The sequence below is a fragment of the Eurosta solidaginis genome, chromosome 5, assembly GCF_040869045.1.
Source record: "Eurosta solidaginis isolate ZX-2024a chromosome 5, ASM4086904v1, whole genome shotgun sequence".
Lineage (NCBI taxonomy): Eukaryota > Metazoa > Arthropoda > Insecta > Diptera > Tephritidae > Eurosta > Eurosta solidaginis.
In genome coordinates this window covers 20,560,120-20,587,534 of record NC_090323.1, presented here as the reverse complement: position 1 = coordinate 20,587,534, position 27,415 = coordinate 20,560,120, and the positions used below count along the sequence as shown (strand labels likewise).

The window sequence follows — 27,415 nt, the reverse complement described above, 5'->3', positions numbered from 1 at the left end:
AACATTTTAAGCTAAGTTTGAATTCAATGCAGCATACATACGAGTATATAGATGTATAAATACAAATAAGTTTAAATGTAAAATAAATATGTATATTTAAAAACAAAAAGGAAAGTTAAATTACTTCAAAATAGAGATTGTTGAACACCGTGTAACGAAATGAAAAATGTGAACCTGTTAAAAAAAGTGATTTTAAATGTAAGATAAAAATGAAAAAATAAAATAAAAATATATTTCAAAGTTTAAGTTTTAATTGTTATATGTAATCACTTACAAGCAATAAGCGAAAAGAAAAACGATCATAAACACATAGACACACACAAACACAATTTATAAATATAACTAACGAATTAAATGATGCTGCTGTTATTATTGTTGTTATTTACATTTTCATCTTTGCGTTGCAGTGTTTCGCAAACGCATAAAACAAAAATATTACACTTTGTAATAAACTTTTATTACACTCCTGACTCAATTAACTCTCTTCTAGCATTATTCTAGATTATGGAAGACGTAGTCGAAGGATAAGCATTAAAGCAGTCTGAGATTGCTGCCATATTCGCAAAAAAATTTCCAGTTAACGGAGCTCTCCGATAATTTTCAATCAATTAACACCGTCCTGCTCGGGCGCCAAGTGGCTGGCACGGTAAGAAAAGCTTGCAATCGAATCAACCATCTTGCTTTCCACAAATAAGGCACTAAAAGGCGTTCAATGCGCGTACAAATAAAGGATCTACTATACGCTCGGATGACTATTGCCGCAGCCAAGATCGACAATCACTGCTGAATAATACTCCTCATAAACTTAGATGTTTCTACCACCGACTTTCAAAGTAGATATAACTCACGTTACCGTTATCTTTTGTGGTGTAATAACGGATCGTCATGCTGCCGAAGTAAGAAAGCTTCGCCTGCCATAGTGGCTATGTGAGCGTTGCTTTAGCAAAGAAAAAATTACCTATAACCTAATATAATATTGTACGAACAATTCAAAGTTTTTTATAAAAAAATTACCGAGATCCAAATGCAATTTTTTTCAAAATTGCTACAAAACTCGCACCTAAATCAGGGAGGGTCGAAGGAGGCATTCATGCAGGGTGGCGGAGACCTCACGTCTCTTAAAGACAAATTGGTTTTCCACCAAATGATCAGAGCTTTCAACCTTTATACCTTTTAAGATGAACTGAAGGCTAAATGCAGACCAAAATGGCATATAGAACTGTGTCTGCAAAAGAATTTTGTACAAAAAAAAGGACACGCCCATCAAAAATTAATAACACGGTTGTAAAAATGAGCACTGAGTTCTGTTTTAGTGAAAACTACAACTAAGCTAAGTAAGGCGCCAGTTAGGGTTCAGTGTCAGTGTTGCAATCATAGAGGCTATTGCGTCATGCCGTACAAAAGCTCTAAGAAAACAATAAACGACCGGTCGTTATTTTTTCATGAAGAAAACGACATCCGAAGGAGCACTTAATCTGAGTCACTGAGTACTTCAAAGGCCGTTAAAGGTGGCCTTCACGATACGCTGACATCAGCAGGAGTACTTCGAACCTAATGAGTCCCACATACACTTACGATAACCTGGGCAGCGGCAATTCTTATGGGTCCATCAGAAAAGGGAAAGACCTTGAGTCGAGAAGGTTGGATAGTGCACTCTACATGCTTAAGCTACTTTATTCTATAAGCTGGATTTTCGCTAACAAATATGGACCCTTGAGGTGTGGAAATCCCGCCGTTTCCAGCACGTTCCTGCTCTAATAGTGCTTGCCTTGATTTTCTCCATGAGTTCGCCCAATGATAGACGTACAGAACTATGCGCTTCATGTATGCCCATTTCGGAACGTCTCCTCCTGGCCATCATATCTGCAATTTCATTTTTTTCGTAAATACTTTGAGATTTCACACCAGCGACGCTCCACTCTAACTGAAACCTTTTTCAGGTATCACACCTTTTTCAGATATAACTAGGGTTTTAAGCTAAACTTGGCCAAACTACCATAGTGGCTAAGCAGAACTAAAGCAGAAAGTAAAAGCTTGCCGTATCGCACAAATCACCAACCCATTTTCAACAAGAACGGCCAAATTTAATATCCACAGATTTTTTCAACTTAAGTAGGTTATTTTCTAAAAGCTCTAAAGCTTTAATTAATATGTTTCCGCTTCTTCTACGTAGAGCTTCCAGTGAGCTCAAGTCCGCCTTATAAAACGTACTTTATATGGTTTTGGTGTCAGTGTAATACCGGGTTGTAGGCGTGTCGACGGCATTGCTGCTTCATCCGACTCTATGCGAAAGTGATGAACAATCGTTGTAAGAAACGAAAAGAGACAAGCACGCGCTAAGGCATCACCCAAACAACGACGGCGACCCTGCCCGAATGGCATAAAATATTCATTACGTAAAATTTGTCCTTCTGTGTCGAGGAAACGTCCAGGCCTAAAGCACTCTGGATCACCCCAATGCGCTTTGTCCATATGCACCGAATGCAAACCGATCAATATTGTCGTATTTTTTGGTATACAATAACCAGCTAGAGTTGTATTCCACAAAGCACGTCTGGGACCCGTTACAGGAGTAATACTAAAATATCGTTGAACCTCCATAATGAATGCATTCGTGTATGGAAAATGCTCTCGATTGCAGAGATTCGCTTCTATTTTGTGTTTCGTCGAATTCAATGTGATTTCTTCATACACACGCGCTTGAACTTCGGGTTGTAGTGACAGCATCATTAAAGCCAAATCTGTGGTATTGCTGGTAGTTTGTGAGCCAGCTATGAAAAAGTCCAAAATTGTCATTGTCAATTGAATTTCACTAAATGTGCTATTTTCAACTTCGGCACTGCGTTGGTTCATTTCATGTAAGTAAGCGTAGATGAGATCGCTGTCGCAATTTGCCGCCGTAATATTGGTGCGATGTTCTTTGATCGCGTCCATAAAGAATGCATACATCTCATGATTCATTTGTCGTATAAGATTGTAGCCCGTCCAATTGGGCGCCACATAGCGCAGCCAAGGTATTTGTGTCAGCACGCCACCACACATATCGAACGCTTTGGCACGTCGACCCAGCAGTTGTAGCAATTTCTGTAGCCGCTTATCATCACGATCTATCCCTTTGCCGGCAGTTAGTGTCCATAATACATTGAGCACACTCGGCGCTAGAAATGTACCCGGCCATACAGGCTCCCCATACAGTGCATCAATGTAGCATCGTAAAGTCTCCGCCTCTTTTTCAATGTATTGCTCCATTTCGGTACGTCCATAGCCGACATGACGCATTTGGCGCATTGCGAAGTTTCTATGCTCTTGCCACAATTGGCCGTCAGTGCAAGTGATGCCTTTACGTGTGCCCATTGTACGCAGACGTAGAAAGAAATTGTCGGGTCGCCCGTCGTACACTTCGCTTGTGTGTATCTCGTGCACCAGTGGATAGGAAAGCGCAACAACGACATAATCGCTGCCCAGCTTAAGCCCTAAAATATTGCTATTGTACTTTTTTGACCACTTCTCGAAGAGCAAATGTTGTCCTCCACAAGCGCGCGCTTCTTTTCGCAATTCTATGGTATTTCCAATCCATGGCATAAAATCGGGACCTGCAACGAGTAAGAATGAAAGAATATGAATTGAATAGAAAGGTGCTTTGGAGGTTTGTTATACCTAAGGACCTAAAGTCGGACTGGAATTGTGGTTTCGAAAACCTAGATTTGTTCCGATGATTTTGTGAGTTTGGAAAATATGACAATCTATGAGGCTCACAAAAAATTATTTCGGCAATCCAGGCGTTTTTGCTGCAATGAATCCGCGAGATTTAGAAAAATACTCTCTAGGAACCCCGCTCCTCTGGGGTATCTGAGAGATGATGGTGGGGACTGGTCGATGAGTAGCGAGGAGTCCCTAAGGCTTTTACTGGACAATCATTTTCCCGATGTCCCAGTTGCGCAGGGATCTTCGCCTGCATGGTCGGCGGTCGTTGGCCATGCAGAAGTGCCTGCCATTCCAATACGGGAAAGTCAGATAACCTGGGCTATAGGGTCGTTCAAGCCCTATAAGTCTCCGGGCCCGGATGGAATCATTCCTGCGCAGCTTCAAAGGTCTTTGGGGATTTCCTGCCGCTGGTTGGCCATCATATATACTAACTGCCTCAGGCTTAACTATATCCCGAAGTCTTGGCACACGGTTAGGGTTATTTTCATTCCGAAGGCCGGCAGAAGCTCTCATGTATCACCTAAGGATTTCAGGCCAATCAGTCTCTCGTCGTTTCTTCTTAAGACGTTTGAGCGGTTGATTGACCTGTACCTACGGGAAAGGATACCTCGGGGGTTACTGTCGGCTTCACAACATGCGTACTGCAAGGGCAGATCGACGGAAACGGCTCTCCATTCGATTGTAAAGCAAATAGAGGGGTCCCTAGAACACAAAGAGTATGCTCTGGGTGCCTTTCTAGACATCGAGGGAGCTTTTAACAATGTCTTACCGGGGTCAATCGAAAGAGCTCTGGTGGGTTTAGGAGTCGAGGCGGCTCTGGTTGAATTTATTAGCAAACTTCTATGCGGCAGAATTGTCGCAGCGGAGTGGGGAGGGGCCATAATTAAGAGGAAGGTGTGCAGGGGCACGCCACAGGGGGGTGTCCTATCTCCTTTCCTCTGGGTTGTGGTAGTCAACGAGCTTCTTGTGGAGCTGGAAGCCAATGGTTGTCGGGTGGTTGCCTATGCAGATGACCTCGCTATCCTAGTCAGAGGCAAATTTCTGGGCGCCCTGCGCGATGTTCTTCAGGGCTACCTGGATACTGTGGCTAGGTGGGCTGAATCATGTGGATTGGCGGTCAACCCGGGAAAAACGGAATTGGTCCTTTTCACAAGAAGATATAAGGTGCCCGATTTCAGAACTCCCTCGATTGGAGGGGTACCGTTGGTACTTTCTGATAGGGTTAAATATTTGGGGATTGTTTTGGACAAGAAACTGTCCTGGAGACCCAATGTGGAAGATCGGGCCAGGAAGGCCGCCATTGCCTTGTACTGCTGCAGAGGAGCTATCGGAAAGAGATGGGGACTCTCGCCAAGAATAGTACACTGGCTTTATGAGATGGTGGTCAAACCGATTCTGCTATATGGGGTGCTGGTCTGGTGGAAAGCACTGGACACGGCGAGCACCTCCAAAATGTTAGTGTCAGTGCAACGGACGGCGCTGATCGGTATCAGTGGCGCTCTCAGAACAACGCCTACCTTGGCACTGAACGTCATGCTGAACATATACCCAGTAGATATTGCGGGAAAGGCGGCCGCGGCAAGGTCGTTGGTCAGGCTTCGTGATATGGGATATAGACTTTCTGACCGCGGACACTCTAGCCTTCTTACCAGTTTCGACTTCATCCCGGACAGAACGGACTACTGTATGCCGATAACAGCTCCCTATACAACCTTCACCCCAGTTATTCCAGAGAGAGAGGATTGGGGAAGACGAATTATCTGGGGCATGGGACCGGTTAACTTGTTCACGGATGGGTCAAAGCTGGATGGAAAGGTTGGTGGGGGGGGGGTATTTTGTCAAGAGCTAAATTTAAGCCGCAAGTTTAAGTTGGCTGATCACTGCAGTGTATTCCAAGCGGAAATTGCTGCGATTAAGGATGCGGTGGATGGAATGCTATCCAGTGCTACCACGGTTAGGGAATTTAACATCTACTCTGATAGCCAATCGGCTATCAAGGCCTTCAGCTCAACTACAGTGCGATCGAGGGTGGTCTGGGAGTGCCTGACCTCGCTTGCGATTGCATCGAATTATTTTACAATTAAGATTATCTGGGTCCCGGGCCATAGTGATATCCCGGGTAACTGTCAAGCGGATCTCTTAGCCCGCATCGGTACAACTGAACCGGATGAAGATGGCTGTAGGGACTTCGGGATCCCGCTGGCCACCTGTGGATTGCTCCTCCATAGCTGGGCCTCGAATCAGCTCAGCAAACGTTGGGCGGATACCACGTCTTGCAGGGTAGCAAGATCTTTCTGGCCGAAAGTGGATGGCAGGAGGTCTGCTGAAATAATTGGGTTCACTAAGGCTCACCTATCAATGGTCATTGGGGTTTTGACAGGGCACTGTCCCATGGGTATCCATGCGGTACGTCTCAATATACTGGAAACTCCATCCTGCTGCAGCTGTATGGAGGATGATGAGGTGGAATCACCAAATCACTTTATGCTTGATTGTCCAGCTTTTGCCCGAATTAGGCGAAAGTACTTCGGTCGCGACTCACTTGGATCTCCCGAGGATATATCCAAAGTTGAGATCGGTATCATTCGGAGCTTTATCGTTGCTACCCAACGATTCTCTAAGTAGCTGGATCTAGGTCACCGTTATTTTTGGTGTATGTGGTATCACAACGGACCTTCGTGTTGTCCAAGTGAGCTATCCTTATCAGGGCAGCTACCACCTAACCTATCCTATCCTATCCTATCCTATCCAGGCGTTTTAGTGAACTCGGGCGCAGCCCACAGTCAATAAAGCTTCTCATGCACACTTGCTTTTTGAGATACCGGTTGGGGTGATACCTCTCTACACTGCCGGCGTCTACCTTTATTTTAAGTTTTCGAAACGGAAGGCATGAATTCTACTCAACTCCAAAGAGCTCTTAGATGGTCCACATTTACTCAAGGTGTCTGACACTGGGCTACATGTGGCCAATTCCTCCTAATGATTTCAGAGGAAGCAGTCTCTCGCTGGCTGAGCTTTACAAAAGAGACACGATTTTTGGGACATGCCAGGATGACAATTGCAAAAGCCTGATCAATGAAAAATTCCATTGTAAAACAAGTGAAGGGTTCTCTACAATACAAAGAGTTCGACTCGAGCGTCCTTTAAGACCGTCTAGAATATAATTAATGCCATCAGAACTTCCAAATCCAACAATTTAAAGAAGAAAAAAAAACAACGGAGTTACTCTCCTTAAGTTCAACAAAATATGTTTAGTGATATAGTGCTGTGAGTTCATCCCATGCCCCTTAACATACTGCAAAAGTTCTCTTTCCACGACTGCATGGTAGAAAGTTCATGGGTGTTAACTTCTTTGATATCCGGCGGACTTATCAATGGTCAAGGCTATTCATATCCGAAGGTCTATCGATGATAGGCAGCAATTGTATCTTAATCTAGCTTTAAGAAAGTGACAAAGCCTTAGACAAACATTGAAGCGCTTAAAAAAAAGAAAATCTCCTGTCTCGACCAACAGCAATCATGATAATTTTTTATCAACTGTATTCAGATGAGTGGCTTGTGTGGAATCATGAACGCAATTAAATAATAAACTCTATCAGAATTATGAACCTTAACGGCACCCGACTTTGGCATCAGAAAAAGAAGAAGCACTTTACTGAGCTAAGAAAAACGCCTTAAGGGAGACTTGGTGCCGATTGGGGTCAGCTAGCATTAAGAAATGCGGTCATGCTTCGCCGCGAGCAGTTAAGTGTAAATTTATTAAATTATCATGATATCCCTGAAGAAGCAGCAACATGCAGCGAAACGCGTAGGTTTTTCCTCGATCCACTCTGCCCAAAGCGCTCAGATACAAATTGTCCTGTTTTTGTGGAAAGGAGTGCATGTCGAGAGTTAGTTCGACTTCTTTACCAGTAAAAGAAAGCAATTTTGGCGTAACGAAAAAAGGACCGATTTTTTTTTTTTTTTTGCATGAAGAATAAGACACTCTAATGTACATATTAATTCAATTTACACCTGTTCATAGAAAAGCTAGACATAATTACATGTTCACTGAAGTACCTTTATTAATTATGATTGACAATCGTCGGTGTAAGAAGGCGTGGTGGTGCGTGCCTGGAATCATAACATAATTTAGCCGGACACACTCGAATTTCTTCCAACTTTCCATGCCGACTTGTAATAATACATATTAAATGTGTAATCAGTGAGCTAGCATTGCATGGATATTTTTTATTATATCTATTTAAATTGTGATGAAATACTTGATGAGTATAATAGTGTTTTCTTTTCTGGAAAAAATGTTACCTTCATGTTACACTCTTAAATTCTAACTTTTGAATTCGGTCACCTGGCGCTATGCGAAATGGCGCTATTTATAGGTAATGAGACCCCTTTTCTTATTCAGTGGAGAATATTTTATGAAAGGAACACATAATCGCACGAGAGAGCTGAGAACAACCAACAGGGCGACATTGTTCTTCTCAGAAAATGAAACGATGTAAGTTTAAGGCTTCATAAAAAAGCATCATTTGAAGACATTATTTCCTTACATCAAATGGAAGACGTTGTGGCGCAAGCTCACTCATAGACATGGCCACCGCCTTGGAGACACCGCCAGGGCTAGGTAGATGGATTAGATTTCTTGACCAGCAAATTCTTTGAGTATTAGTCAGGCTCAGCTCACGTTTATTTTTTTGAGCAGTCTGTGTAGATTGCGATTTCAATATGACTGTCGTTCAAGACTCGCTTTACTAGTGTGTTTGATATTTCTGAGAGTATCGCACAAAGAAAATCAGAGGAGTAATCTACATTTAATATCCCCAGGACGCGCCGGGAATAGAACATCCGCCTTTTTATACTCAGTTGCGCAGAGCTCACAGAGTATATTAGCTTTGATTGGATAACGGTATAAAGGAATCGAGATAGATATAGACTTCCATATATCAAAATCATCAGTATCGAAAAAAAATTTGATTGAGCCATGTCCGTCCGTCCGTCGGTCTGTCCGTTAACACGATAACTTGAGTAAATTTTGAGGTATCTTGATGAAATTTGGTATGTAGGTTCTGGGCACTCATCTCAGATCGCTATTTAAAATGAACGATATCGGACTATAACCACGCCCACTTTTTCGAAATCGAAAATTTCGAAAAACCGAAAAAATGCGATAATTCATTGCCAAAGACGGATAGAGCGATGAAACTTGGTAGGCGGGTTGCCTTATGACGCAGAATAGGAAACTAGCAAGATTTTGGACAATGGGCGTGGCACCGCCCACTTTTAAAAGAAGGTAATTTAAAAGTTTTGCAAGCTGTAATTTGGCAGTCGTTGAAGATATCATGACGAAATTTGGCAGGAACGTTACTACTATTACTATGTATGTGCTAAATAAAAATTAGCAAGGTCGGATGAAGAACACGCCCACTTTTTAAAAAAAAAATTTTTTAAAGTCAAATTTTAACAAAAAATTTTATATCTTTACTTTAGTAAATTATGCCAACATTCTACTCCAGTAATGATATGGTGCAACAAAATACAAAAATAAAAGAAAATTTCAAAATGGACGTGGCTCCGCCCATTTTTATTTAGTTTGTCTAGAATACTTTTAATGCCATAAGTCGAACAAAAATTTACCAATCCTTCAGAAATTTGGTAGGGGCATAGATTCTATGACGGTAACTGTTTTCTGTGAAAATGGGTGAAATCGGTTGAAGCCACGATCAGTTTTTATACACAGTCCACCGTCTGTGTTTCCGCTCGGCCGTTAACACGATAACTTGAGCAAAAACCGATATATCTTTACTAAACTTAGTCCACGTACTTATCTGAACTCACTTTATCTTGGTATAAAAAATGGCCGAAATCGAAAATTACGAAAAATTAAAAAAATGCCATAATTCTATACCAAATACGAAAAAAGGGATGAAACATGGTAATTTGATTGGTTTGTTGACGCAAAATATAACTTTAGAAAAAACTTTGTAAAATGGGTGTAACACCTACCATATTAAGTAGAAGAAAATGAAAAAGTTCTGCAGGGCGAAATCAACAGCCCTTGGAATCTTGGCAGGAATACTGTTCGTGGTATTGCATATATAAATAAATTTTCAGTACCCGACAGATGATTTTCTGGATCACCCTGGTCCACATTTTGGTCGATATCGCGAAAACGCCTTCACATATACATATAAGGGCCACTCGCTTTTAAAACCCTCATTAATACCTTTAATTTGATACCCATATCGCACAAACACATTATAGTCACCCCTGGTCCACCTTTATGGCGATATCTCGAAAAGGCGTCCACCTATAGAACTAAGCCCACGCCCTTTTAAAATACTCATTAACACCCTTAATTTGATACCCATATCGTACAAACAAATTCTAGAGTCAGCCCTGGTCCACCTTTATGGCGATATCCCTAAATGGCGTCCACCCATAGAACTATGGCCTAATCCCTCTTAAAATACTCTTTAATACTTTCCATTTGATACACATGTCATACAACCACATTCCAGGGTTACCCTAGGTTCATTTTCCTACATGGTGGTTTTCCCTTATTTTGTCTCCATAGCTCTCAGCTGAGTATGTAATGTTCGGTTACACCCGAACTTAGCCTTCCTTACTTGTTTTCTATAAACTTTTCATGTTGTAAATATACTAGGGACCTTTGCCGAACCACTGTCGTTGAGCGATTTCATTTTGAAAAACTTTTTCTGAAGAGTTCTTTGGTGAGTTTACTTGTCCCTGGGTATAAGTTGGGGACTTTTGGTATGGTAGGCAAGCACACTACTGCCATATAACGGCCGTCGATAGTTAAGCTTAGTAATTCGTTTAGGTTGTGTGCAGAGCACTGCAATTTACGGCATATGATATGATCGAGGAGCTATCATGGCATGACTTGGCTTTTAAAAGTGCAGACAGCGCCTATATGTGGATTTACATAGGTGTCGTAACTAACAACACTGGTTTGAAGAAGCTTATAATTGGAGAAGTACTTGGACAGTTCTTCTAGTCTTCAGATGTGTACGCTTCCAAACAAGGCTAAAAGTCATAAACGTGTAACGGATGAGGCTTGAACTCAATATCTAATGCCCCATCTGCAATCTTCCAGGGGCGGAAGCAAAAATGGATCACCTACTGAAGTAAAATTTAATTCGGTGTAAAATAATATGCAAACAGCTTTAAATATCTGCCGGTCCCCTTCCGTTGCTATTCATTGCAACTTGCCATAACAAAGAGCGTTTGTATCAATTCACTACAAAAGCTGTATCTGCTCTCCTTTTCACAATTTTAGAAGCAAGCTTATAACTTTAATAATAGAACTAAATCCCAATCACGACCCACAAGCTCATTGAATCTCTACTAACGATGTCCTTTTTCTTACCTGGTGGATAATTCGTTGGACGTCGCATAGATTTAAGTAATAAATAGATCGCATAACCAACTACAGTGGCAATGAGAAAAATTAGTACGCCGCTCATTTTGAAGAGCTACGCAGCCAAAAGTATCCTTTGAAGTGCCGACTATTTGATATAGCCTGTTAAACTTATTGTTGATCACTTGTCTTGCAGCGCGTATGTACGGCACACTACACTTTTTATTTTCAAATTATAGGGCACAAATTAATGAATATGTTTCAGATTTATCATTTACATAAGCTAAATAACTTTTATTGATATCTTTGCTATTTTTCAATGCTATGAACGCGTTTGAGCTTAGAAGTTCCCGTCGGTAGCAAGTCAACTTTTCGTTTAGAATTTCTTCTGACTTCACCGATAGCTCAACTAAAACTGCTTGCTAAAAGTTCAGGTTTTAGACTATCAAACGTTAATGCTCAATTTCTCACTTAGTTTGTATTTAAATATGTGCATTAGGGTGTGCGTTTTTTCATAACTTACTTCATCGAAGTAATTTCTTTCCTTTGATGCCAAGTTCGTGTTTCGATAGGAAAAGCTTTTAGGCAGCACAGCCTTCAGCTGCCAAGACATAAGCTCGCCGCAAGACTCCCTTTTTTCGCCTCTTTATCAGGACATTAAAGGCAGAACTTGCTGAAAATCTAGTCGATAGTAGACTTATATAGGGTCTGAAGCCACACCGCTAAGACCCAATCAGATTAACGACAGTAAACTTCTGGTTATCATACAGTACGCTAGATTAAAGCTTGTGTGTGATTTAAGCAGTCGGATTCCGCGATAATTGGTTTGCACAGACAGACTGACAAAGACTGACAGAGCACACTTAAAATGCGATATGAAGGTATTCGTTGGGCCGACCAAATTTTGCAATAGATTTGTTTGAACAACCCTGCTTGTTATCTTCGTAATAAACCTCACTATTTAGCAGTGAGGAGGATTGTCCGTGACCAGGTCGCAGTTATTGTTTCTAAAGAAATTTGCCTCAATCCTCAATCTGTCAGTGATCTGCCGAATTTTCTGGCAGAAATTTCGAGCACTTCTCCTAACACCATAAATTAGCTGTTTTTTACGCGTATATACATAAGCACTTAAACTTTATATGGACTGCTAAGTGCATAACTGTATTTACACTTATGAAATTGTTGCGCAGAAAATTAGTACCGAAAAGTGTGAGTGTCCACGATTCATCGCAACCGATTCAGCTATAGGTTATAAACTATAATCAGCAGAGGGGCGTGTCTTCGTTATCAAGCACAACCCGTTTTGTACCGAGTTAGCTTTATCTCTTAAGCATTATCTAAGTGATGATGAGTTTTTTACCGGCAAATATAGATGTATATACATGTAAAAACAAACACTGCTATTATTTAACTAGGGTTTAAATTTTAATTTGAGCTCTTGGCTATAGTCTTGGCCATAAGGAAATATGGATATTAGGGAAGTTTGCATACCAATCGCACTTCATTAAGAATTGACCTTCTACTGAAATTAACTTTCTATAAGGCATCTTACTTTGCAGTTCTACAAATAAGATTCACCCTATTGTGTATACATACATACACTGTATAGTGCCAGGGTGCAATCGTCGCATACGTGTTTCTGGTTACGACATACCTACATTCGCTCATCACGTAAATAGGCAAAAAACAATCGCAAATTGGTCCCAAAATGATCGCCATACAGCCCAAAAAACGATCCCAAAATCAGGTGAAGATATTCCTCGAATGATCCCAAAAACAATTTCCAAATAACATTTTTATAAAGATATCGAACAAAATCGCAAAATTATTTAGGGATAGTCCCGAAACTGCCAGGAAATAGTCTCGAACTGATCTAAAACTTCAGCCCAAATTATCGCGAATACTATTCCTTAATAGTTCCGAAATGATCCCAACAGCAATACCTAAGTTATGTTAATCAGCTTTTGAATAAGAATAACGCAATTCAGTTCGTATCTCAGACGTTTTACGTAATAGGTTTTCATATAATATCCGGCCGTATGCGACGATTCGACCAATGAGTTTTATTTCATTCATTCAAATTTACATACGAATTTATTTATTTATCTTTTGTTCGTCTAACTACCGGCGAGTTTTGTATGCTAGTCGCATGTGCTGCTGGCCATAGATATTATAAACAGTGTTCGGGGTTGTAGCAATAAAGTAGTATATCTACTACCTTTTTTCCTGAATTCCGTTTTTCCACTTCTACCACGCAGTATTGAAAATCGAATACCTTTGTCTATAAGGTTTCTAGAGCACTTGCAAAATTATTTAGGAATTAAAAAAATGACTAATCCGCATAAAGCTACGTAAACATTCCCAGAATAGAGGCATCTAATAGGGAGGTTGTTATGCCTTTTCTTCTTCGTGTAGCGATAAAGGCACTCCTTGAAGGTTGTGTGGAGTATTATCGATGATAATGGTCCTTTGCGGGTTATTGAACAGTCATGCCAACCGCGGGAATATTCTAAGCCACTTAATCTGCTGAGCCTGATGCAAGTTCGTGGTCAGTGGCCTAGTGAAAACCAAGCATAGAAGAATACCACCAAATAGTCCATGAAAACCTCGTATGCACTTTCCGTTCCTAAAACCACCCACAGATAACTATAAACGAAGTGTTATGGGATTGCTTTTTATTTAGGCTGGGTACGAGTTCACCTAAATTTTAGGTACCTAAACTAATATTCCACTGGAACTTTCCAGCATTGCAATAATTTAGGTAAAACCTGTCAGAACTGTACGAGTTAAATTGACAACCTAAATTATTTTTTATGCTAGGAAAATGATAAAAAAAATTAAACAATTTTCCCATTTGCAATATTTATGCATGCACAGAGTAAAGAGCACTACGATCCATCACAGGTAATTAACCTGTGATAGATAGAAAACAAGAAGGTTCAGCGGTTCCGGGGAAGTTGGCCACATTTTTATCAGCTGGTGGAGAAGAACGTCCACCATGATATTGCTTACACTCGACATGTGAACTATATCTCACTAACACTCTAGGTCCACATAGCTGGTCATTGTGCGATTGTGATACGCGCTTGATCCTCCCTTTGCAGTCTTCTAAATCCAGCATCCACCAGAAACCATTTGGAGACTCCGCCAACAGCACCACACTATATGGGAAGCCCAGTCGGCATACCAACTAAAGCATCAGCCATCGTCCACTGAACAATACGGTACATGCATAAGCGCATGTCGACAAAAATAAATAAAAATGAAAATCTACTTCTATTTTTTTGTTCAAGTTTGACATTTCAATTTAGATTGAAAAGTATGCTCAAAAAAATTCAAAATTTTTTCTTTTGCACTGCCTTGCCGACAGTTTCCAGTGATTTAGTTTTTTGTGTATTTAGATAGCAATTTAGGCAAACTCGCACACAGCCTTATTTCTAATATAAAAATTTATTAAAGAAAAAGTGCTGCGTTAAAACACCTACGCAGTGCTTTTTAGTACTCCTTTTTTACGCCGTACTTGAAGCGCTTCACAGAGGGTAAATTTTGCCGACTTCGGAGCGATCCGTATGTAACTGAAATCTACTACTTTTTACTCAAATCTGCCAATATTTCTTGACACATATACTAAGTACTAATCACAATTTTCAAGTCCGGACACTGATTAGAAACCAAGACACAATTGGGGGGAGCTGATTTGTTTTTGTTGTTTTGTTTGATAATGTTTAGAACAATATCTTTATGTATGCAGTCGTATTTGCATGTGCAAGTATTTTGTGTGAAGAGATTTTATTTGAATTCTCTGATTTCTGAAAATGGATAATAAACTGGGAGCTCAAGAAGCATTTTTTTTTTTTATTTTAAACCAATCAAGAGTAATTCAATTAGCATATGTGCTAAACGTTGTACGAGGGTGTGATGAAAAACAAAGTACACATGGTAGAGCCCTAACTGTCCATCTAGGATGTTGAATCCCATCATATGGTAATGCAAGAGACCAATGAGTTCGCTTTCCTGTATGTCATCCACCTCTGGCAAGAAAAATCTCCCTGTCGGTTATACTGATTCCATCCTTTTAATAGTGCTATTCGTTTACAGTACGTTCTACCAGACAGGTGGTCCTTAAAAGAGTATCATCTTTGGCGAGAGGTTCCTGCTCATATGATGAGAACTAGTTCAACGAAGGCATTCCCTAGCTTCAGGCAAAAGTAATAACCAAACAGGAAGTATAATTCCGATATATTTAACCCTATCAGATAAAACTAACGGGGAATCAGTTTCCTTTAAAAAAAAACCACCTTACATGTTGCCTGGGACAGACAGACATCTGTGAACCCAACCATTTGGCAGCTACTAGCTACAAAGCCCGCAAGATGCTTTTCAACGCCCCAAGGTAGTACGGATTTCATCACAATGTAGCTTGCTAAGAAATACAAACACACAAATGTGCACTCCTAAATTTGTCTGTGACCATACTTTATGACTTCAGAATATAACCCAGCTTACGGTAAAAAGTCCCCGAAGATATTGGAGTTCCGCAGGAATATTGACATCTATCAATCATATCGCTGACGGTGGACTACTGCCGTTCGCTCAAATGAGATTAAAGATGCTGCATAGGACGTGTGTTGGAAACGGCAGGTATATATTCAGTAAAAGAGCTGAAGAAATGAAGCCATATTCTATTGACAGTTTATTTTCTTACAGACATTGATTGCGGGTTCATAATATCCTTTGACGATATGCACTGCTAATGAGTGCCCCTCTCCCCATTCACTGTTTAAGTTCGCCTGAAGTTCGAAATAACTCAGGTCTTCTGCCTACCGCCAAATATTTTTTCAATATTTTGAGCACTTTTTCTCTCAGCTCAAGCTCTTCCTTTTTACAGGTGTTTTGGGGCTGCGCAGATTCTCGCATCATACCTGTTGTTTCTACGAGCCTGCCGGTCGTAAATATATGTATATCAAGTTTTCTTTGGAGTAATTTACCTCACCAGCCTTCACAACCACAAGACGTTACTAATTTTTGCTGCAAGCATTTCCCCCGGTATTGAAACATTCGCCGGAAGCCTGTCGACCTCCGTGGTATAAAGGTAGTGTGTTGGCCTAACTAACGGAAAGGCCCCGACTCAAGTGACCAAAATCGAAACACTTAAGAAAATGTTTATAAACTGGGCTCGCCCATCGGCAGTAGATCTGCAAGATAACCGAGTGTATTTACACCGTGAGAAGCCCTCTTGGCAAAAAATAAATTTAGCATTTGCCGTTCGGAATTGGTATATTTAACATAAGTCGGTATATATATGTACATACATTAGGGTGGGTCGATTTGTATGGACGAAAGTTAACCGATCGCGCCATCGATTTTTCGATAGGATTTGGGCTCAGGAAAACAAAGTTCCACTACGCATGCCCAAAAAAATAATTTGCGAGCCTGCGAAATTTCATTTTTTTTTTTTACGTTTTTTCGACTTTGATTAAGGTTTTTTTCATGACCTACTAAAAAAAATTTCATATGTATACCCTGCCCCACCCAAAAATGTTCGCTAAAAACGTTGTCGTAACAGTTTTTTGGTCGGACTGGGTATACATGAAACCTTTACAATCAAATTAAAATTTTTTTAGTAGGTCATGAAAAAACCTTAAAAATCAAAGTCGAAAAAAATTTTAAAAAAATGAAATTTCGCAGGCTCGAAAATTATTTTTTTGGGTATGCGTAGTGGAACTTTGCTTTCCTGAGCCGAAATCCTTTCGAAAAATCGATGGCGCGATATCGGTTAATAAATCGACCCAGTCTAACATATATATACATGCATGATAAAGCAGCTTACCACAAATTGGACGGGAAGATCGGCTTTAATCTCTGATCAGGTATATCGCCTCAAGTTATTATATTATTGTTATTATCATAGCATTGTAAACATCCAACGTCAGACTTCACATCCGTAGGGACTTAGGCACAGATGTACCAAATGTTGAATAACCTTGCTGTCATGCGTATGCGCTTCTCCACAGACATAGGGTCTTAAGGAGTCATCTCCGTAAGCATTTTGAGGAAATACGGCACCTGAGAACCCAGCCGTATGAAGCGAAAAAACACAAGCAGGTTCTTGGTGAACTCTTTAAACAGGCGTCGGACCTTTATGCCGGGAATTGCCCGGTGAATCCAGTACTCATAGAAAAGTATCCAAAACTCGCGGAAGAGGAACGCATACTCCCCAGGGAAATGAGTGTCACTCTTGCTCAACTTCGTTCTGGATACTGTAACAGGTTAAACTCTTACCTATCCAGAATCAACCCCGACATACAAAATGTATGCCCCGCTTGCAATGTGTCCCCACATGACACCAACCATATCTTTAATTGTAATGTGGAACCAACGCCTCTAACGCCTGAAGAAACTACAGGCCTGCCAAAATACTGCTCTCAGAATCGCCACGGGCTGTCTTCTTATGTCCCCAGAACACCATCTGCATAATGAGGCGAGAATACTCCCCATCAGGGAGAGAAATGAGATGCTGACCAAACAGTTTCTGTTGAATACCCAGAAACCTGGGCATCCCAACAGACATCTGATTGACGAACCAGCACCGCCTAGGGGCCTAAGGAGTCATCTTCGTAAGCATTTTGAGGAAATACGGCACCTGAGAACCCAGCCGTATGAAGCGAAAAAACACAAGCAGGTCCTTGGTGAACTCCATAGACAGGCGTCGGACCTTTATGTCGGGAATTGCCCGGTGAATCCAGTACTTGAAGAAAAATATCCAGAACTCGCAGAAGAGGAACGCATACTCCCCAGGGAAACGCGTTTCACTCATGCTCAACTTCGTTCTGGATACTGTAACAGGTTAAACTCTTACCTATCCAGAATCAACCCCGACATACAAAATGTATGCCCCGCTTGCAATGTGTCCCCACATGACACCAACCATCTCTTTAATTGTAATGTGGAACCAACGCCTCTAACACCCCTTTCCTTATGGTCCACCCCTGTTGAAACGGCAAGTTTCCTTGGACTCCCGTTAGAGGATATTGATGACAATTTGTGATCGGTCGCGGCTATTAGGTGGGGCGAGCATTGCTACAACAACAACAACAACAACAACCCTTTCCTTATGGTCCACCCCTGTTGAAACAGCAAGTTTCCTTGGACTCCCGTTAGAGGATATTGATGACAATTTGTGATCGGTCGCGGCTGTTAGGTGGGGCGAAGCATTGCTACAACAACAACAACAATATTTCTATTACTTATTTTATGTTGTTTCGCCTTTTCCACAAATTTCCTACAAAAGCTTTATCAACAGTTACTCATCTAGTGGTGTATCGAACCTTGCACCATGTTGAATGGTTATTCCAAACTGTGCTTCAAGCAAAAGCTTTTCATTTATTTTACGTTGGAATGTTATCTTGTAGGTTGCTAAGGTAGTAAACAAAGCAGAGGGGTGGAAGTATAAGCGAGTGATTCCATATACATATGTTAGTACTTACATACCTTCATACGAATGTCATATATACAATCGCTGGCAGCCACCCTCCGCTCAGTGCAAGCAAACCAACCACCCGCTGAGCTTTGTAAATGTGAGCAAAGAAAAAACTGATTTCCAACTGTCAAATGCACTTTTCCATAGCTTTGCAAAATTTATTACTAATAGAACTGCTGAAGAGACCAATTGGAGCGATTTTTGGGCTTCCTGAAAATAAAAAAAAATAAAAGTTAAATAGTAAATAGTAAAAACACAAAAAAAAAAGAGGGAAGGCTTCAACAGAGTTTATTAAACGTTTTATTAAAGTTAAAATCATAAAATCAAATCAGTCGGCATTAGGCAACAGAAATTATCGATAAAGGAAGCGCCACAAGTGTGTGTAATAAGTGGAACATATGGAGAGGTTTTTTCATAAATAAATTAGTATATTAGTGCATATATAACTATTATCTCAAAATTTAATTAAAGACTTGGAGAACGGATTTTTATATAATTGGAAAGATAAGTGTGATATCTTTGTCGGGAGCAACGCCAAACGCATTCTCCTCCTACGTCTTCTGCAACATCCCAACCCATATACATAAGTCTACTCAACTTAAGTGGGTGGCGCTAAAAAAGTTCCAATCGTGGTGTCTAAACATACAATAGAAATAAGTACTTACAGTTACATTATGGATGAGGCAGAGGATGATGCATTTGATGATGCCAAATCGACGAAGACATCAGACGAGAATCGCAAGTAAGTATGCAATTCAACCTATATATGGGGACTAGGGGCCTGGTTGACCATTGCAATTTCGTTTTTTTCACATGGGTGCTGTTGTTGTTGTTGTTGTAGCGATAAGGTTGCTCTCCGAAGGCTTTGGGGAGTGTTATCGATGTGATGATCCTTTGCCGGATACAGATCCGGTACGCTCCGGTACCACAGCACCATTAAGGTGCTAGCCCGACCATCTCGGGAACGATTTATGTGGCCACATTAAACCTTTAGACCATTCCCCCCTCCCCACCCTCAAGTTCCATGAGGAGCTTGGGGTAGCCAGAGCCTCGTCTGTTAGTGAAACAGGATTCGCCGCGGATAGGTGAGGTTGACAATTGGGTTCGGAGAAGCTATATATTGCGCTGGCAACCTGAAGGGTTGCTTTACACAACCCCTTGAATCTGGTATTTTAGTCGCCTCTTACGACAGACATACCTACCGCGGGTATATTCTGATCCCCTAACCCGCTGGGGTTCACATGGGTGCTCACAGATTTCTATATCGTCGTCCCCATGGTAAAAGTAAGCACCATTCACTCAAAAATATTGCTTGACGCGGAAGGGGTGGAAGGTGGTTTATATTTAAGGTAGTGGAAGGAAAGCAATTGTATAAGAAGGAAAGGAGCATTATTTTTAAATAGAAAGCGAGTATTTGGGCAATAATGGGTATATGTATCTTAAAGAAGAAGAATGTTAATATGAAACGGGAAAATTATAGGGAAATTGGAAAAAAGCAGAAGGAAAGAGAAAATTAACCGGAAATAAAAAAGCAGAGTGGATGGGAGAAAGTAGAAATAAGAACAGAGGTAGTCGGAATGTAGAGAGAGGACACGAGGAGGACAAAGCGTAAATACAAAGTGAGTGGAAGAAGAGGGGAAAGAAAGTGAAAGAGGGATAAAAAGAAAAGGTGATGGGAAAATTATTGAAATGAAAACAAAAAATGGGTTGGCCGGGAGGGGCGGTAGGCAAAATTAAAGTGGGGTGCGGAAAGTTAAAGGGATATAAGGGAAGACAAACAGCAAGAAAGGGGACAGAAAAGGTATTGCAAAGAAAATAAAGCAAAAAGTGGCAAGAAGCAAAGGTAAAAAGAATAGGAAAGAAAGGAGTGGGAATAAAATAATAAGGGAAAGGGGAAAGAGAAATGAAAATAACAAGACAAAGCCTAGGGAAAGGGAGAGGAAGAAGAAAAGCGAGAAGAGAAGCAGTGAGCGTTAGAGGAGTAACGCTACTTGGATTACTTGGGGATTTCTGATTTCCTTATGAGACTACTGCTAGATCCATCTCGCAATTGCGTATATTTCAGGACGACCCCTTCGCCAAAGGAGCATGAGAGAAGTAAATAAAAATTTTCTCAAGCGTAAGCAAACTTATGCAGTCAATAAAGTTGAGTTAGTACCGCCCTACCGTCACCAGTTTGCAGGATCTAAATGAAACAGTGGGCAATATATCAACTTTGGTTAGTATTCTTTGAAAAGCATTTTTACTCGTAGCGGGCCGGAAGAAAGTGTATAACCACATTCTTAGAAGGTAGGGCATGGGACATGAGCGGGGTCAGCGGAGGGCTCCTTCGACATCCCTATGACCAGATTGCCTCATTCCGATTAATGAATCCCCATTTTCAGAAAAATATGACTTTCACAATAACACAGGTACGCGAATACACGAAAACTTCAAAAATTATAGGCCCAGAATCTTAACACCCTTCATCCAGAAGACTCTGGAATGAATATAATCTCGAGGTAGGTACTCAGGGATTCAAGGGGTTAATAAACTCAATATAAAGGTTCAGAGCTTCCGCGACCCAATTGTCAGCCTCACCTACGCGAGGGGAATCCTGTTACAAATATGGTGGTATCATATACATATTTAGCAGACGAGGCTCTGGTGACTGCAAGTTCCTCATGGAGCGGGGGTGGGGCGGGATGGCATAGAAAGTTTAATATGGTCATATTAATCATACCCCAGACGGTCCGGCTAGTACCTTAATGGTGCTTGTTATCGGAAAGTACCGAATCTATATCCGGCAAAACACCATCATTACCGATAATACTCCCCAAAACCCTTGGGGTGTGTTTTTAGCGTTAATACAACAACAACAGGTAGGTACTCAACAGTTTTAGATATCCCCAGCAATACTGCCGCAATTGAGGATGGACTGTACACAAAAAACTTCAATCTCCTTTTGCTAACTCTTTTTTTTATTTGAGTTCACAGGTCTATACTCGCTGGCAGAATATTGTTGAAACTCACTTCTAAGTCAAGAAAAGAGATAATTTTGTCACTCTTATAACCGCCTTTTTAGACCCCTTAATAATACACATACTGTGACACCAAAAACCAATCTCGAATAAATTGACTTAACACAATTTTAATACCATTTCACTTTTGTTTCCCTAGGCAAAATCACAGCGAAATCGAAAAGCGGCGGCGCGATAAAATGAACACCTACATCAATGAGCTCTCATCCATGATACCCATGTGCTATGCTATGCATCGGAAGCTAGACAAGCTCACAGTATTGAAATATACAGGTTAGATATGCAGCTTACAATAAGACAAGTTACCTTCATGCGTCATGCAACAGATAGTATCCCAGCTTTATTGAATTTCATTTCACAACTATCCCATACACATTGCCTTCTCCTTTCCTCTTTTTAGTGCAACATTTGCGCAGCATACGTGGCAGCGTACATCCCTATAGTGGTGGTGATTACAAACCCTCTTTCCTCTCTGATCAAGAACTTAAAATGTTAATACTACAAGCTTCTGAGGGTTTCCTTTTTGTTGTGGATTGTGATCGTGGACGCATACTCTATGTGTCAGAGTCTGTCTCGCAAGTATTGAATTGCTCACAAATGGATTTGCTTGGACAGAGCTGGTTTGATATATTGCATCCCAAAGATGTTGCCAAAGTAAAGGAGCAACTTTCATCATTGGATCCTTGTCCGCGCGAACGTTTGATTGATGCAAAAAGTGAGTGTGAAGCAGCATTTTTTTCAATGTAATTAAGCCATATAATTCTCTGTCAACCTAATTTTTTTCCAACAGCATTATTACCCGTCAAAACAGATATACCCCAAAGCTTGTGTCGCCTCTGTCCAGGCGCACGTCGCTCATTCTTTTGTCGCATGAAACTCAAAACGAATAATAATCAAATAAAAGAAGAATCAGATACCTCTTCCAGTTCACGCAGTTCAGCCAAGCGTAAATCTAAGTTGAGTGGCGATCATAAATATCGTGTCATACAATGCACGGGTTATTTGAAATCATGGACGCCCATCAAAAATGAAGATCAAGATAGTGAAAGTGAGGATCAATTAACGAATCATTCGAGTTTGGTGGCTATAGGACGTATACCACCAAATGTGTTAGAATCGAATGTGCCACCATCGTTGGATAATCATCCGAATATACGGCATGTGCTTTTTATATCGCGACATTCAGTTGATGGTAAATTTTTATTCATTGATCAGAGGTGAGTTACTGTTCGTTCAACGTATTTGCATATTTTATGACAAATACAATTTATGCTTTCAGAGCCACTTTAGTTATTGGTTTTTTGCCGCAAGAAATGCTTGGCACTAGCTTTTATGATTACTTTCATAATGAAGATATTCCCGCTTTAGCAGAGTCTCATAAAATGGTTATACAAGAGCCAGAGAAGGTGACTACACAAGTTTACCGCTTTCGTTGTAAAGATAGTAGCTTCATACAATTACAAAGTGAATGGAAAGCTTTTAAGAATCCTTGGACTACAGATATTGAGTACATAATAGCGAAGAATACAGTGTTTCTATAAATACTTGTGTGCTGACCAGTTTATATCCTAATTCTATTTCATACAAATATATTTCAATTTATGAGTGTACTGTTGTTGTTGTTGTTGTTGTTGTAGCGATAAGGTTGCTCCCCGAAGGCTTTGGGGAGTGTTATCGATGTGATGGTCCTTTGCCGGATACAAATCCGGTACGCTCCGGTACCATAGCACCATTAAGGTGCTAGCCCGACCATCTCGGGAACGATTTATGTGGCCACATTAAACCTTCAGGCCATTCCCTCCCTCCCTACCCCCAAGTTCCATGAGGAGCTTGGGGTCGCCAGAGCCTCGTCTGTTAGTGAAACAGGATTCACCGCGGATAGGTGAGGTTGACAATTGGGTTTGGAGAAGCTATATATTGCGCTGGCAACCTGAAATGTTGCGCTACACATCCCCTTGAATCTGGTATTTTAGTCGCCTCTTACGACAGGCATACCTACCGCGGGTATATTCTGATCCCCTAACCCGCTGGGGTTTATGAGTGTACTGAATATGTTCTGTTATACTGTAATATAACATTTTCCTAAAAAGTATATTGCATAAATATCTAATACATGTCTAAATGTGAACAATTTCGTGAATTTTTTTTAAGTCTTTTAAAATTTTATAAATAAATAATAATAAATAATAAATTTTTGATTGGTGACTCAAATTAGATTTTTAATCGATTGCCTCTAATAAGGCATGGGCCTTTCAGAGAGCGACCATAACAATTAGAACATCAATAATAATTTTTGTAGCAATGTAAAAGATACCCAAGACACTTGGACAACCGATTTCAATATATAGTTTAGTTTCTGTTCGCACCATACAGGTTTTGCGAAACGTAAAGCGACGAGCTTATCTCTTGAAGTCTAATATTGAGTCTAGGATTCTATATAAATCTGCTTTGAAAATTATTTTAGATCTTATGTTATAGCAATGCGATATAAGACAAAAATATTTTGGAACATAATGCCTTTACCTAATATTTGCTTTCTTTTAATACAGTACATTGCACTTTAGAATTTTTAATAACATAGGGTAAAACAAATTGTAGAACGATAAAAAACTGCGACGGTTTGATTACTTTAAATATGATACATTCTGTCTAGACAAATGCTGATGACCTGCATATAACGATCCCATAGGCAGCGTGTTTCTTGATCGCTGTAAAAAAATTAAAGAGTGTTTGAATCTTTTCGGACCCTCAACTAAACTATAACCTTCATCTGATTATCGATTTTTTTCAACTTACCGCGATATTTCTAAATCCAAAACACTCTGCGTTATGGCTGATAAAAATTTATTAACTTGTTCTCTGCCCCAACCATTTTGACGCCAAGGTTCTATCAATTTTTCACATAAGTCCAAAAATAAATCACGCAACTCACGATTGCGATGTAAGTTGCAAGCGATATTGATAAATGAACGCCAATAAGAGCTAGAGCAGTGATCGAATTGGGGTTAATTAAAATTAATATATATATATTACACAAAATTCTATTAAAAACTACCGGAAATTAGACTCCAGCTCGTAGTAAGAGCGTTCCAGCAACACAGATTTCAAACGTAAGCAAACGAGACTGTAAAGGAAGTGAAAAATTCAAATTATTAATAAAACGAGTTTTGCATGCAAAATTAGTATTTTTCATTTACTTACTGTTTAATCTCTTTTTCTTTATCACCCAAGCAACGCAATTCGCGCAAGTCAAGCAAAAACTCTTTATCCATTTCTGTATCATAATACTCAGGACCCGAATGTTGATACGTATAAGTCCAGTAGATCATAATGCCTTGTGAGCAAGCAAATAAATCGGAAAATGTTAAATACTGCAATTTCTTTTTGGAGGTTTCAAATCGTAGGCAAGCCAGAAAAACAATTGAGGCATATTTTCTGAAATAAAAAAGAAATTTTATTACAAAAAGATAATTTAATACTCATGGCTAGTATCGGCTATGGGTATAAGGTATCGGTTTTAACAGGCACCACCGAGAATGAATGAAATACCGGAGGTGACGGATTTTGACGTAGGATTCACAAAACTCTATATAACCCAGCGGGTTAGAAGGCTTAGAATATACCCGCGGCAGGTATGCCCGTCGTACTTAAATACCAAACTGATTAAATAGGTTGCCAGCGCAATTTATAGCTTCTCCAACCCAATTGTCATCCTCACCTACCAGTGGCGAATCCTGTTTGTTTAGTAGCCGAGGCTCTGGCGACCCCATTTCCGGTGGGTTGGCGGTTAGTGCCTTAATGGTGTTTGTTACCCGAACGTACCGGATTTATATCCATCAAAGGACTATCAACATCGATAACACTCCCCAAAACCTTGGATTTTTTCTAGAGCTAAAATTTTTACATAACACTAGATCCGATCTGTATCTGTGGGATTGACGGTATGACTGGAGTTTTCCCCGACCTACGGCTGATCTTTCAGCAGGTGTAAGCGTTTTTAATCTGATTCCCGATCCCTGTCGAAAAATCAACAAAACAAAACGATTCAGTTTTTAATCTGCAGCGTGCCGACTAAAAAGCGAAAAGTACTGTTACAACAAAAATAACATGGGAATAAGAATGGGAAGTTGGGGCAGTACCAGAAGGTAAAGAAGCGTACCGTAGTAATTTCCGGCAATTGTCTCGAACATACTTTTTCTTTTTGACTCCTCGAAATATTGAATTTTCAGATTTTAATCGCCACTTACCACAGGCATGCGTAAACGGGAAAATTTCACGCCTTTTAACACGCCTTAGCAGTCAATGAGCCCGCTCAACTCTCATAACACTTTCGCGGTATATTCCACGAAGCAAACACACTTTCATAAGTGCCAAATTAAAGAGTCAATGATTAAATAGGCTGGTTATGGACAAGGAAATAACTTCATGGAGCACCCAGAAGGTACTTTGTTGACACGAGTCAGTCCTGCTTAACTTCGCTTTGGATATCGTAGTTAGGTGAACTCTTACTTATCCTGAATCAACCCACGCCATACGTTCTGCACAGCAGCATTTCTAAGGTCTAGCCTATGGTAACTTCGAGCTTCTTTAGACTCCCATTAGAGAACTTTGCTGACAATTTGTGAGTTAATTTATCTGGCAAAGGACCATCAACATCGACAACACTCTCTAAAACCTTCGGGGAGTGTCTGTATTGTTAATACGATACAACAACAACACAAAGTATTCAAAGGCAGAATACAGAATTTCTGTGCTTTAATGCTCGTTATTTTCTGTTTTTGTTGCTGTTACTGGTAAGCACTCCTCAAGGGCTTACAACAGTGCTGGCAAAGACATAGTTCTAGGACGCATATGTATACGGATCACTCAGGAATTTAGTAAAAGAGATCCCATCCTGTTAAAGCTACTAGATTCTTATATTATTCATATCAGATAATGTGGATAACTGAGTTAGGTTGGTCCGGTCGGTCCATGAGGACCTCACATACCAAAAGTTATCTCAACGCCCAAACCGAAAAAACCTATGAGACACTACCTATGTTTATCATTACTAGCTAGTATTAAATGAATATAAACGTACTTGGCTAACTCATCAGACACTGAAAAAAGTTGTTTTATATTACTGGTAATATTGCCAGGCAGTTCCTCTACCGCTTTAAAGATGCGTTTAACATTGTCAAATTGGCGTCTGCATGACTTTAGTTTAACGCCAGTTTTCTCGGACACTTCATCCAGATCTTTTCTATAACGAGCGGATAATTTTTTGCCTAGAATTTCGCGAGCAACTGCATCATCAATGGAGTAATACCTAAAAATACATTTTGCAATTAAACTGTGAAATATAGTTTTCGTTCTTAATATTATTTTACTTCTCAATAATTAAGTCACGCGTTTGTGGTTCCAATTGAAAGCAGGATTGCTCCAACAATTTAGTAGGCGCATGCAGCAGACGTTCAATAAGCGAATATGTGCGATAATGATCCAATACATCCGATGCAATAAGATCGATTGGTGCTCCAAATAAGCTGCCAAAACCTTTTTGCTTCAAATAACAAACGGCTTCGCTTGCTACAGTGAAAACAACAAATACAGTTGTATTGCAAAACTGCTCCCAATTTTGGTGATGTGCTACTCACATGAAAATCCCTCAATCCATAGTTGGTATATTTCTGGATCGATTAACGTATAGTTCGATATGAATACGTCGACGTCTGCAAGCATTATGCTTCGGCACAAACTACAAATTTTAGAAATATACGAATAATTTAAAATTAGCTTGCTTTTGTTCTTATCAGTTGCAGAAATGTTTCGCTCAACTAAACAGCTGATTTT

The 27,415-nt window shown here is 40.2% G+C and overlaps 3 protein-coding genes across 7 annotated transcripts; 1 reads left to right on the top strand and 2 right to left on the bottom strand.

Moving 5' to 3' along the window:
- Positions 1-91: 91 nt before the first annotated feature.
- Cyp305a1 (Cytochrome P450 305a1) lies at positions 92-18,705 on the bottom strand. 3 transcript variants are annotated; one of them, XM_067788620.1, is made up of 2 exons: positions 18,575-18,705; positions 92-3,593 (listed from the first exon to the last, which is right to left on the bottom strand). In XM_067788620.1, exon 2 carries the CDS (start codon positions 3,580-3,582, stop codon positions 2,188-2,190), a length of 1,395 nt encoding a protein of 464 aa, XP_067644721.1. In that variant the 5' UTR covers positions 3,583-3,593; positions 18,575-18,705; the 3' UTR covers positions 92-2,187. The 3 variants fall into 3 exon arrangements, with proteins under 3 accessions (XP_067644721.1, XP_067644720.1, XP_067644719.1); XM_067788619.1 differs by lacking the exon at positions 18,575-18,705 and adding an exon at positions 16,914-17,226; XM_067788618.1 differs by lacking the exon at positions 18,575-18,705 and adding an exon at positions 11,093-11,506.
- On the top strand, positions 18,642-26,433 carry cyc (basic helix-loop-helix ARNT-like protein cyc). Of its 2 annotated transcripts, XM_067788622.1 has the most exons (6): positions 18,642-18,969; positions 19,035-19,305; positions 21,723-21,856; positions 21,984-22,298; positions 22,374-22,800; positions 22,863-26,433. In XM_067788622.1, the coding sequence occupies exons 2-6, from the start codon at positions 19,238-19,240 to the stop codon at positions 23,122-23,124; spliced, it is 1,206 nt and encodes a 401-aa protein (XP_067644723.1). In that variant the 5' UTR covers positions 18,642-18,969; positions 19,035-19,237; the 3' UTR covers positions 23,125-26,433. The 2 variants fall into 2 exon arrangements, with proteins under 2 accessions (XP_067644723.1, XP_067644722.1); XM_067788621.1 differs by having other exon boundaries at positions 18,642-19,305.
- Positions 18,725-27,415, bottom strand: Fibp (acidic fibroblast growth factor intracellular-binding protein). 2 transcript variants are annotated; one of them, XM_067788623.1, is made up of 8 exons: positions 27,220-27,415; positions 26,953-27,151; positions 26,664-26,891; positions 24,785-25,018; positions 24,639-24,707; positions 24,380-24,565; positions 21,890-24,291; positions 18,725-18,773 (listed from the first exon to the last, which is right to left on the bottom strand). In XM_067788623.1, exons 1-7 carry the CDS (start codon positions 27,302-27,304, stop codon positions 24,213-24,215), a joined length of 1,080 nt encoding a protein of 359 aa, XP_067644724.1. In that variant the 5' UTR covers positions 27,305-27,415; the 3' UTR covers positions 18,725-18,773; positions 21,890-24,212. The 2 variants fall into 2 exon arrangements, with proteins under 2 accessions (XP_067644724.1, XP_067644725.1); XM_067788624.1 differs by having other exon boundaries at positions 24,107-24,291.